The following is a 13,320-nucleotide window of genomic DNA, read 5'->3' as shown; positions in this document are numbered from 1 at the left end:
GTTGGATAATGCAGGAATATCCTTCAGCTGCAACAGATCTTTGAGTATCCGAAGCATATTTGTAGCTTTGCTGCCAACTATAAATATTTCTCCCACTTGTTTATAGATTTATATGCCTTAGATAGTATTGAAACATTCCAACTTTTTATGCGTTTTCTCATCTAATTGAATGTAAATCCCTGAAGTTGTTATTGTACAGGGAAGTTGCAAGCATATATCATTTATTTCTTATTTTCATGGATGATAGGGTCAGCTATAGCCTCCAGTTCTCATATAAACCTGTCCTGAAATTTATTTTTCTCATTTTGATTCCTTTTAAGCATAATAAACAGGGGGACTTGGTTGATACAGCTCTATTATGAATAGACTAGAAATCTACTCTTCCTCCAGCCTATGGTGTGATCACTGGGGCTCTGAATTTCTGACTGTGCCTCTATTTGAAGACTATATCTATAGAGGTTCTGTAGCATGCATACATATTTGAAATATGTTCTTCTATTAGAAAATTAAAAAGAGGCATTTATTCTTACATTCAGTCAAATGTAATGAGCCCTTTTGTGTCAGTGTGAGGATTGGAAAAAAAATCCAGTACCTTTAAGAGGAAAGAAGATGGAGTGAGGGAAGGGAAGAAGAGACTGAGGTTGTGTCTTACTATACTTCTGAGGTTCTTCTTTTTCTTGCAGACAGCATAGAGGATGACTTTGAGCTCTCCACGGTTTGTCATCGGCCTGAGGGTCTGGAACAACTACAGGAACAAACTAAGTTCAGCCGCAAAGAGCTACAAGTCTTATACCGAGGCTTCAAGAACGTGAGTTCAAAAGACTCTCCTCTTTCTAGCTGGCATTTCCTTATGGTGTGATTGCATTCTTTCTTTCCTCTCTTGAGTTGCTTCCTTATTAAATGAGCAACCATAGTTATTTATTTACTATGTACCCAAGTTATTATAACATTGGCAGGTTTCTTATTTATATTCTAAAAACTTGAACACTTCTTCTTTTAAGCCTTTTTTTTTTCAATAAGAGATTTTATCTGTATTATATAACTTAATACCACATTCTGGTAGCAGTTTTCTCTTCAGAATCAATTTCCATACTACTTTCTGTCTTTATTAGGATTTCCAACAAATATATCTTCCCCTCTTTCTAAAGGACAAACTACATTCAGCTACTCCTCATTTTACTTTAAACCACCCCCCTTATTATCATTATTTGGAGACCTAAATATGATCATAGTATGCAGGTGCAGAAGGATTAATTTTCTATTTACATCATCTCCTTTTTACTCTTCAGTTTAAAGCAAGATTAAAAACTCAACCCCCATTGTTGCCAATTTTGTTTAGATATTTTTCAGAACCTGAAGGGTGAATTTTACAAAGGGAGTGGCAGCTGAAGGAAGAGGCATTAACCTCCCTCTTGATTTTAGTCAACATAATGCATAGCAGTATTAAGAGAAAAAAACTGAAGCCTGCTATGTATTTATCGCATTAAGTTGCTTGAAGACATAATAGAACAGCATAAAATTATGCAATTGTTATATAAATGGCTTTGTACTATTTTTGTATTATTTTTCACATAAAGCTGCAGTTATACCACTTTCATTTGAAACATTTAGTTCCATGTAATTCAGTAATCTTCTTTTCTTAATTTCTTCCATGGTACTCTCAGAGGTCTTCTGAAATACCAAAACCATACATATTCTTTCTATCCTACCTCTTCAAAGTCCAACTTTGCTTTCATAGAGTATCACAGGGAAAACCTATTTCCACACAATTCTGAATTTTGTAGTCACAACATCTAAATATTTTTTTCAAACCTTCATTGTGATCCTACTAAGTTTGAGAGCCAGTTTGCTGTAGTGATTGAGGCATCACACTGAAAACCAGAAGACTGTGAGTTTTAAGCCCACTTTAGGTATGAAGCTGGCTGGGTGACTGAGACAGTTATCTTCTCTCAACCCTAAGAAGAAGGCAATGGCAAAATTCCGAATCTGGCCAAGAAAAAAGCAAGGATTTGTCCAGGAAGTCATCAGGTGTCAACACTAATTCAAAGACACCAAAAACAAACAAACAAATAAATCTTCGTTATCCTACGAAATGCTAGTCTGCAGCATATTTCTTGACTGTTGGATCCTTTGCCGTTTATAGATGATCCTGAAAGATAGCAGCTATCCACCACTTCAGTAACTTCGTTGTCAGTGCTAAGGCTTGGTTACTACACTTCCCATTTGTTCACTGCCAACACCCTAGCCTAGGGATAACTAATATCCAAGTTCTTCAAAAGGAGGGAATTCTTCTTTCTGTTATTGTTTGATGGGGAAACTAAAATCAGTTTCTCATAAATTAGACTGCATGTCACACTGGGATATTGTAGGTTAGCAATTCCAACTGGTGATCAATGTGCAATTTTCTATTTGATAGGAATGCCCTAGTGGGATTGTTAATGAAGAGAGCTTCAAGCAGATCTACTCACAATTCTTCCCACAGGGAGGTAAGTCCTTCATCAAAAGAGCTAATATTTTGGAAATGTTGCAAAGCTAGGTAAGTAGAATAAACTGGCAGTTGTTGGAAATAAAAAAGGATGACAGACTTTACATCCTCAGTTATAGCTTTCTTACCTTCACTGCCATATATCCCTGGAATCATCCTCTGCCTCCCTCACACGATAAACATAAAGTAAAAAATGTGAACACTGTTCATTGGATCATATATTAAAGGAATAGTGACTGTTGTCAAGTCAACTGTGGCACTTTTAAATATGGTCACTTTCTTTGCCTGATATTAAGTGGACATTTTTCTTATTTAAAAGATATACATAGTTGTTCAACTCATATAATCATGGCTTTGGACAGTGTATATCAGTGGTGGGATTAAAAAAATTATTAATAGTTCTATGGGCATGGCTTGGTGGGTGTGATAGGGGGAAGATACTGTAAAATCTCCATTCCCACCCCACTCCAGGGGAAGGATTCTGTAAAATTCCCATTCTCTCCCCACTCTACTAACCTGCTTTCTAGCTCCGTTCTCCTGTGCAGGGCTACACAAGAAGACCCAGCCAATCAGCTGGGACTCGGGAGGCAGAGAATAGATGGGGACGGGGCCAGTCAGAGGCAATACTTGCTGGTTCTCTGAACTACTCAAAATTTCTGCTACCGGTTCTCCAGAACTGGTTAGGACCTGCTGAACACCATTTCTGGTGTGTATCAAATATAAACCAAACAAACAACAATTACAGGCAAGAAACCATACAGAATTGTATATTATCTATAAACAATGTATCAGTGGCAACCAAACACAGTCCACCTCCAGAAGACAGTTCATTAAACATCCTGGCTCAATAACTGGGACAGAAAGCAGGTTTTAAAGCTTTCTGGGAGGTCAACGGTGTTTGGGCCATTTTAATCTCAGAGGAACATCATTTCAAGGGGCAGACAGTGCCATAGAACAGGCACAATTCTAGATCCCAATAGACAACATTGCCTCAGGGAGAGGATCTGGAGCTTCCACAACATGTGAAAGTGGGTGGGATGGGCAGAAATGATCAAAGTCTGGTGATCCTGAAAATAATCTGGCCCTAGGTTTTGTTTTGAAATCAACTTCATGGTTATGTATCACAGAACCATTTTGTAAAAGTGATACTTGTTCTCCTATCCCCAAACCCTAAAGTTTTGCCATAGCTGAATGTTTTATTAGCTTTTTCTAATTTTACTTTAGTTAAAATAAATTTATTATTCCAATTCTAACCTGACATAACTATTGAATATTTGAAAAATGAAGGGCTCAAGGTACAAAATTATTCTTGGAATACTGTATTCTCAGTTCTAATGGAATATAAAGAGAATAGCGATGAAATGTTCAGCCACTGCTTTGGGAGACATCTAGTTACGCCCTTTGTACTTTTTCTATATATATATCCTTTCTGGCATGTAAAAGATAAACACTATACTACATAGCTCTCTCAATTAGTTTCACAGAAAGTGAAATAACAGGATGCTACATTGGTTGCTGATACAGTTTTAATAGTACTGTTTCACTGTTACTTGTTACTAAAACTATTCTTAATTTGATATGTATTTGTATTAATGCATGCCCTTGTGTTTACAAATGAGGATAAATGTTGAAATAATTATAACTTTTGTAACAAAGGGTAAGAGATCATCATGTTATGGCATCTATAATTTCAAAAAAGTTGCAGCTTAGCTGTTTTCTCTAATAGTTTCCTGATAACCAAATGATTCAATAAAGTCAGCTAAAATATGCATACATGGTACTTCTTACTAGATTTGATATATCTGTTTTTAGATTCTAGTACATATGCAACTTTTCTTTTCAACGCATTTGATACTGACCACGATGGCTCTGTCAGTTTTGAGGTAAGATTCCATGTACTTATTTTATATGTGAGCCCCTACAAAACTTCTTTGGGCAAACTACAAACTGAAAGCTACCGTGCCTACCCTTATTTATTATGTATTTATGTATACAGAATCTGTGTTATGTATTTTTCTATGACTGCCCATCTCACTATGGCAACTTTGGGCAGCCAACAGCTATTTAAAAAAACAATAAAAATGAAATCAAATACATAAGTGTTAGGACAAAAAAAATAAATTTACAGGCTCTGACAATATGACCCCCATGGCTGGGAACACAACCACTTCTTCAAGGCTTTTACAAAATCCAACAGGGTTGGGGCCAATCTATTTTTCTAGCGGAATGATGTTCCAAAGGGGAAGTGTTATAATAGAAAAGGTTCATTTCCTGGATCCTGCAAGGTGACACACCTTAACTGATAAGACCATAGCATGTCTCTTCTGCTGGATCTGATTGGGGAAGTAGAAATTATGCCTAAGGATAAATGCCTTCTGCAAAGTAATTAGTATTTTTGAAGAAATTTTATTTATCTTAGCAGTTATATTCAGGGCTCACATGGGCAAATTAAAGCATAAATAACACAAATTTGCAAAAAAAGCATTAACCTCCCTTAACCTCACTCCAAAAAGATGGGCTACAATAGAATTTTACATGCTAGTGCTGATGGAAGTCCAAGAATTTATTTGATGTGTTCAAATAAATACGTCTATTGTTAGATTTTTTTTTTAAAGGAATACAAGCTTCTCTATTCTAATTCTCTATTCTAATTTTGAACTTTGCCATTCAACTAATCATTGAATAATAGGCCATCTACTGGTACTAACAGAATCTATCTCTGTGCTTCAGAATTTAACAGATGACAGAATGCATATTTTAAAAGGGGTGTTTATCACTGACAATACAAAAACAGTATAAAAACTATGCCAAAGATTTCCAGCAATTCTAATTAAAGGAGAGGTTGAAAATAATTGCCCATAGCTGTGTTATATGTATTAAACTACTGAATCTTGAGCAGTTGTATTTTCATTCGAATATTCCGCTCCAAGGAAACCATGGATACAGATAGAATTTATCAGTTTTTTTACTGTAGTCATTGGATCTACTTTACATTCCTGTAGCATATATCACAGTTCTAGTAGTGCTTAGACTGTATTTCACCCTTTTTTCTATCACCTTCTCTCTTGCAGGATTTTGTAGCTGGTTTATCCATTATTCTCCGTGGCACTATAGATGATCGGCTCAGTTGGGCCTTCAATCTCTATGATCTGAACAAAGATGGCTGTATCACCAAAGAGGTACAGACAGTAGCAGAAATCAGCAGGGTCACAAAAGATGATGAACTTTGCTGTATCTGCTTAAGTAAGATCCACTGGCCACATTGACTAATAATTCTTTCTGTGTTTTGACTTTCAGGAAATGTTGGATATAATGAAATCCATTTATGACATGATGGGCAAGTACACTTATCCAGCCATGAGCGAAGATGCACCCCAGGAACATGTGGAAAATTTTTTCCAGGTAAGCTTAGTATCAGAATATTTCCATGTTAACATCCTGCATTTTACCTATGAAAACATTTTCACAGTAAAGAATATGTATTATTTTGGTCTGCTTTTTGGGAGGACAAAATCTTCTTCGTCTTCATATTTTTCCCTTTCATTTTGGTTCCCAGTGCTTCCCATAGTATAATTCTATAATTATGTTCACAAACCTTTTTAGCAACTCAATTGTTTCTGTCTCCTTAAATCAGTTGTGTTCAATCTTGGTAACTTTTAAGACTTATGAATCAACTACCATGCTATTTGGGGAATTCTGGTAGCTGAAGCTCACAAATCTCAAAATTCTCAAGGCTTTTCTACCTTAAACACTTTCAAAATAGTATTAATGAGATATAAAGCCATTTTCTACTGATAGGGCTCTTCCGATCACAGACATAGATCTAGGCTGGAAATGTGTTGAGTTCAGATATTATAGGGTGCTTCTCTGCATCTGAAGGTCCTCCTAGGAAACTGCATAGTTTCTTCTTCAATGTTCATTTACATTTCAGAAAATGGATCGGAACAGAGATGGTGTGGTGACTATTGATGAATTCATTGAATCCTGTCAGAAGGTAACACCACTGTCCTCCTGGTATTTTAATTCTTTATAGCAATGAGTAAGGAAAAAGTATATAGGCAGTCCTATTCTTTGCTCTATAGATAACAACTTTTATCACTACCATCAGTGAGATCAAGAAGATGTGATATTTTACTACTGGCTCTGGATTTATATTAATACTATTGTGGCACAATTGAGCACAATCCAAGGCAGGTTGTGAGGGAAGAGAGCTGAAACAACATTTTTAGTAACAGTAAAGCTATACTGTCTTAATTTCCCACTTTTTCTAAGCCTTGATTTCATCTTTTCTCTGGCAGGATGAAAACATCATGAGTTCCATGAAGCTTTTTGACAATGTGATCTAGCTGACCATACCTGGAGTCAAGACCATCATATACAAACCAGGGCTTCTCTCCTTGGTGTATCCTGAGGCACTCTTCCCTTGGCTGCATGGACAAAGCAGGCCCATTTTGTGGAGACAATCCTCATGCACTCAAGATCCAACTGGGGTGGGATGGGGAATCCCTACAAGGGGAATGAAATGGGAGTCTTTGTCTGGATTCAATAAGAATAGGCAAGGAGTGTGTCCTAGAATTCACAAACTCTTATTCTGGGAAATTAACTACAAAATGAATTGTTGCCTCCGGACAAAAACTGCACTGACCTATCACTATATAATGTGCTTTTCCTTAAGACTTCTCAAAATCACAGCTACCCCATGATCCTGCATTAGGGCTTTCACACCCTCAAACGGCAATGTAAAGCATAATTAAAAAAGTAAACTCTTGTAAATCTTACCTTCAAAGAAGGGAATCTATCTGATCTGCACCAAGGTTCTCACAGCACATGGAGTAATCTAATGCTTCCAACAAATGGAGGCAATATTTTTCAGTGTTAAGCTATCTTGCAGTTCAACGCTATTACATTCAATGGAACTCAGCTTTTCTGGAGAAAACTGCAGAAGAATGGCATTTCGCTTTGAAAATTCTTTTGTTTGCATGCACCCCCCCCCAAAAAAAAAACACCACACACACACACACACAATCATGTGGGTATTTTGTATCACTCCAGACCAAAGTGCAAAAGAACCATTAGTTTTTTTTAGAAATCAGGAGATAAATTATGTTCAGGTTGCTATTCAGAGAAAAAGTACTTAAGCAAATAATTGGGTCAAAGATTTTCACTGCTCCTTGTCTTAGTAAATAATGTGCAAACAGAAGTAGAAACAGAGAAATCTACTTAATGGAAATATTTAGGTCAGAGCTCCAGCATCCTTAAATGAGAAACAGAGAGATCAGCTAAAAGTTTTGAATAGCAATATGCTTAATGCCATGGTAATATCTATGTGTGAGGGCTCTGGACTCTTGTGGCATTAGGGCAGAATTCAACATTGTGCCTTGTCTTTGAATTATGCGTATAGGCAGATTACAAGCAGAAGTATTGTCGGATGAAAAGGGGAGAGAAGTAGGGAAAAAATATATGGGAAAACAGAGGGAGATATACCTGGCTGTTCCCTTCCTGTGCCAACAATCTCCTTTTTCTGCAAAGGAACTTTGAGCACTTGCTCAAAGCACTTGCAAAATGCTATTTCTGTGAGTTTGTTTGCTGGTTTTGTTACTGTAGCATTACCATGATAAACAGCCTATGGGCCCTTCGGTTGTCAAAGCATTACAAACAACGAACAACTTCAGAGTATGCTTTCTCCAAGCACATGCCAGGTTCCATACAGAACACAACAGTAACACAGGCACATTGAATAGGCCCAACAGGAATGCAGTAAAAAGACAGTAATAGGGATGTGCTAGGGAAACCAGTAGTAGAGGAAGAAGTGATAAAATGTAGGTCATTTATAAAACACTTTGAAAAAAAGTGAAGCCTTTTTTAAGGGTTTAAGTAAAAATAAAAATAAATACAAAGGTGCTGATAATAGAGCAGCTGCGTAAACTCAGGAGTACAACATGGAAAGTACACAACAAAGGAAGAGAACCAGTATGGAGTAAAATACAAGGAAAGAGGAACTTAACACTGAATACATTAACCAAAGTCAATTTCAGGGAAAATGTAATATGGCAAGGGATGAGACCACTTGGGACATTCTGAATAGATTGGAGGAAAGATGCCCAGCAGGAGGGAATGAAGATATTATACTGAATCAAGAAAAGAGGTAATAGGAAAATAGGCTTTATTATTTACATACAAAAGAAAACAAGCAGCAAATATGAATATTCTAACAGTGGCAAAGCTGAATCATAACAGACAAAGAAGATACCAAAGCACATAGTTATCACTGTATATACCTTTCTCCAAAATGATGCCCACAAATTGACTGGCTATTAGATATCTGAAAAAAGTGTTTTGGACAATACTGTTGCATCTCAGGAAACCCTGCAGAAATATTACAACAGTAGCTTTTAAGAACTCCCCATCAGCACAATCATAGAAGTCGCAAATTGGGAAGATGTAAAGTTAATATTTAATAAATAGATGACTACTTTTTACCTTAACTCCCCTGAAATAAATAGTCTTTTCTAATACACAAATATTACCTTTAATCCACATTCCTCTTTTAATGGCAGACTGTTCTTGTATTTCCTCTTAATAACCAGCCCTGATAACTTCTGAGGTTTCTTTTTCAGTTTCAGGTCCCCCTCCTGCGCTATTAATAATCATTAGGGTACCTTGTCACACAAAGTAAACTCCAAGGATTTCTACTATAGGAACTGCAAGAGGAATAAATATTGCAAAAGAAATGTAGGAAATATTGGATTGAGTTTAGAAATGGAACAGTCTGGCTCAGGATTTATTAGCTATGCAAACAGGCTGCCATGCGCATTGTAGCCACAAATGGCTCTTCCCCTTCTTGAAATTATTTTACATTTTGCTACTCCATTACATCATCATATGTATATTATTAAGGATAACTGGAATCTAGATCCATAGACCAAGTTCAGTATCATCCATTAAGATTTTTTATTTTAATTTTCTTCAAAGAAACATTTTCTTAATATTTTGTTATTTTTCTCATTTGATCTAAAAACCCTATTCTATTTACCATATTTTCTTAGCTTCCATACTTCATTTCTGCAATCTCCTTCAATACTTCTGTTGGGCTAATCTCAGATGCAAGTTGATTCAATGTTCTTTAAATTCTCAAAGACCCAAAATAGTAGCGAGGGAGAGAAAAAATATCACTTCAGTTCCCTGACCATCTACAATGGCCACTCAGGTCAGTCAAAATAATTGGTATTGCATTACTAATAGCTGCTTATTATTCTCTAATTTTTCCTTACAACAGTTGTCTAAAGAGATATTTGCTATAACTGGTAAACGATGTCACTGGAATTAGCTAGTTCTGTATAGTGGCCATTCAATTTAACATACACAGCATATTACTATTAAATTTTCTACACTGTTAGGGATAGAAATGTCTTGCTGTAATACGGAAGTTCAACAGAGCACAGCATGGGGGAAAGCTACACTTTATGTTTCATGATTAATATGAAGAAATGCCACATGGTGGCAAGATATTTAAATTGGTGCTGATAAATATAAGTGGGGCAAAGTCAGAGGAGTAGCCTCTGGCATTTGCATTAGAGGAATTCCTCAGCCAAGATGGTTAGAAGTATGACTGCTGTGTATCATTCTCTTATACTATTATCAAAGTAATTTATTCTTATTTTGCCTAACTAGAATATATTTCTTATTCAAAAGTATGTAAGATTTCAATACTTATATAGCTCAATTTGCCATCCAACCCATTACAGTCTTGTCTTTTCAATCAGCAGAAGATATTTGCCCACTCCCAAGTATATAGATATCATATAATCGTAATCTTGATTCCTTGGAACCAAGAACCACACAAGGATTTACTCGGAGTGCTTTTATTGTTGCTGGCCTATAGACAGGAATCTTGGCAGACTAAAGCACAATCTGCATAACAATTACATTTACCCCATGAAAGGTTATTGAGGTTCCACTCTGGCCCTCTTCCTGCATAGCAAGGATTCCAGATTGATTTGCTCCTTGGGAAAGACCCCACTCCCTCCTGCAAGTCTGTACCACATTCTACCACAATGTCTCACTTATAGAAGAGAGAGGAAATGAAGAAATGTGCAGTGATGTCATAATATAAATGTCACACTTTACTTGTGTCATATATTGGACCTTAAGCACGGGACATAATTGCCACCTGGAGTTGCCATGTGTGAGATGGGTGGCTATATAAATCGGTGAAATAAATAAATGAAATATTTGCAACATTTATGTGATGACACCATTATGCACCTATCATCATTTTGCATCATCACAGTTTGTTGCACATAGAGGTGAACTCATTCCTCTATTTTCTCTTAGTTCCGATGCAATTTTAGATCTATGGGAAATTATCCTGAGAGCAAATAAGAAACTCCACATCAATTTTCTGATTACAATGAACTCTACAGATTTTTTGCCATCAGGTTAAAATAAGGGCTTCTATCCCCATTTGAGGAAGCAATTCTCCATGCAAGGGTACAATTCACATTTGAAAATAGTGTCTTAGGCTATATATAAAATTTCAATGAATGCAGATTTTCTTCCTAATATCCAATAAAATAAGTTTTTACAAGTATGGATGGTACAATTTATAAATTTACTCACTATGACTTCTGCAATGCATGTTTAATGGTAAAGTGAGAGTTTCAATTTGCTTTAGAGATTATGACTACATGAAGCGATTATTTTGTAAAAGATTATGTCATATGCCCTTCTCATTTGGCAATACATTTGCTATTTTTCCCATCACACTGACGTTGTTTCATAAATTGACTCTGCAAATCTACACAATTCCTTCCGAATTTGGTCCTTCCACATGTGTTCAAGTCTTATCATTGCCAATCAGCAGTCCAACAGACTAGACAGGAATGATAAGATTGATAGCTCAATACATCTGGAAGGGTTAGTTTGTAAGTCTGTTCTAATCTATGTTTCAACCTGACATATTGGTTCAAAATGCCTCTGTATGATTTTCTGATTATTGCAATTACAGTATGTTTTTGAGTAGATGTTAAATACATGTGTGGGGTTATATTCAGTTCTGGAAGTTGGAGACTGATGATTCTGTTGACTGTTCCTTACTCACATACTAGCTGCTTCCTTCTGTCATTACAATCAGTAGTGGGACCAAGCAGCCTAATTCCACTGGACAAGCTCTGCTATCAGCTTTGCATTTTCATTTGTATATATTTTGTATAATAACAACCAGATATAACAATAAAATGCACATCTAATGGCTATGCACAAACACCATAGCCTCTGCTATTGTTTGCTTTGCTATGTTCTTTTCACAATGAGTTTTGGGATAATATGTCCTATATACTATACTCTTCCCCCTTTTCTCTTTAATGCCTCTTATGTTTTGGTTCATATTTCACCATTAGGACATGAGATTTTCTAATACAAATTCCATCTAAAGCCTGCTTTTAAAATTATAGCACAACACATTATAATCAATTTTACAAATTTTATATTAAAATTTAAAACCTTTTGGTTGTATTTATAGTTGTCTTTGCCTTTGGCAGACAATAAATAGCTGTTTTAATATTAGATTCTGATTCTTTTGACAAGTGAAAGTTCTGGTTCTCCAAATTAGATGCTAATAGGTTCCAACTAAATTTTGTATTGTAATACTGCCATCACAACAAGAATTAGAACATATCTAACATGATGAAACTGGGATACATTTTGTACTTTTAGATATTGTCAGTTTAGGTATAATCATTCTCTCACAATTGGTCTGCGGAAACTAAACATTTAGTTTCAAAGCATCTCAGTAAAACATCTATTTTTCTAGATGAACATGCTATGTAAACTTATGCAAATATACATATGATCTCTACAACAAACATGTGGAAACTATGCAACCACAACTTCTATTTTCCTTTTTACCACAGCTCATTAAAGGATGTGAAATTGTATTTCATAATACAGTTCAATATTCTATTATTTTACTTCCTATGCATTCAATCCCAGCTGCACAAATCATGCAGATGCTCAGGATTTCATGGTTTTCCTCTAATAAACTATGATCCATTTTATTTCCTTTAAAAGTACACTTACAGTACATTCCAAACCACTATAGTTTTCATCAGCATTGCCCTTTCTTTCGCCCAAGGAAACTCTGGGCTTGCCTGCGTGGTCGGGGAGGGAAACCACCACAGAAGGCAATTGCGAAGATGCCAAAAACATCCTGAGTTACGAACAGTCGAGCTGGAGTCGGAACTTTTACACTTTCCCGGCTTGGACAGAAATAAAAGATAACATATTCGGGCAACGCATTTATACTGGAGAGACAAGCCTCTTCCCTGAAAATTTGAAACAGGGAAATTATATTGAATAAGCGAAACAAATTAATGCCCCTTTCCAGGCTTTGGGACAGTATTTTTTTAACCGCTTAAAACACAGCAACGGAAAGGCTTTCTGGTTTACCAGTGAAATACAACATTTCTAGTATGTATTGCTGAGTTATTTCATTTTTTACATTGTAGGTTAACGGTCGAAGGAATGCAATATTTTCCTTAGGCGCCCTCAATGTTGCTCAGCAACCAGACACTAAATATATACTGTAAGGAACAGCTCCTCCACGTCAACCGCAAGGAAACTAAAGTAATGCAGAAGGACGGCGATGAACTTTTCGGCCTGCACAAGACTCCGCCCTCATGCACAATATTAGCCTAAATAAAATTATCACTACCTTTCGCGCTTTAAATTCTGCGCTTGCGCTTTAACTCCGGCTACTTTGTTTATTTTCCTTCTCACTTGCGCCGTACCGCCCCCGGAGTCTATCCAGTAACCACGCATGCGCTGTAATGTCTAGC

The 13,320-nt window shown here is 36.3% G+C and overlaps 1 protein-coding gene and 2 long non-coding RNA genes across 7 annotated transcripts in view; 1 reads left to right on the top strand and 2 right to left on the bottom strand.

The window, feature by feature from the left end:
• KCNIP2 (potassium voltage-gated channel interacting protein 2) overlaps window positions 1–7,259 on the top strand; it is a 113,433-nt gene extending 106,174 nt beyond the window's left edge. For 3 of the 5 annotated variants that reach the window (XM_026701168.2, XM_026701170.2, XM_087932876.1), the window contains 7 exons: window positions 684–808; window positions 2,417–2,486; window positions 4,298–4,368; window positions 5,557–5,664; window positions 5,783–5,887; window positions 6,417–6,479; window positions 6,784–6,872. In XM_026701168.2, coding sequence (XP_026556953.1) covers window positions 684–808; window positions 2,417–2,486; window positions 4,298–4,368; window positions 5,557–5,664; window positions 5,783–5,887; window positions 6,417–6,479; window positions 6,784–6,831 — 590 coding nt within the window. In that variant the 3' untranslated portion in view covers window positions 6,832–6,872. Of the gene's footprint in view, window positions 1–683; window positions 809–2,416; window positions 2,487–4,297; window positions 4,369–5,556; window positions 5,665–5,782; window positions 5,888–6,416; window positions 6,480–6,783 lie in introns of all 5 variants that reach the window. The other 2 variants (XM_026701171.2, XM_087932875.1) reach the window with 2 other exon arrangements.
• Window positions 1,105–3,188, bottom strand: LOC148125823 (uncharacterized). Its single transcript, XR_015743519.1, has 2 exons — window positions 3,002–3,188; window positions 1,105–2,037 (listed from the first exon to the last, which is right to left on the bottom strand). It is a non-coding gene; the product is annotated as an uncharacterized LOC148125823 (long non-coding RNA).
• Window positions 5,529–13,317, bottom strand: LOC148125822 (uncharacterized). Its single transcript, XR_015743518.1, has 3 exons — window positions 13,197–13,317; window positions 6,842–6,991; window positions 5,529–5,634 (listed from the first exon to the last, which is right to left on the bottom strand). It is a non-coding gene; the product is annotated as an uncharacterized LOC148125822 (long non-coding RNA).
• Window positions 13,318–13,320: the final 3 nt, after the last annotated feature.

This window comes from Pseudonaja textilis, chromosome 4 (assembly GCF_049901715.1).
Source record: "Pseudonaja textilis isolate UNSWEBS1 chromosome 4, rPseTex1.2, whole genome shotgun sequence".
Classification (NCBI taxonomy): Eukaryota; Metazoa; Chordata; class Lepidosauria; order Squamata; family Elapidae; genus Pseudonaja; species Pseudonaja textilis.
Note: the sequence above shows the minus strand (reverse complement) of the source record. Positions and strands in the feature narration are given on the sequence as shown.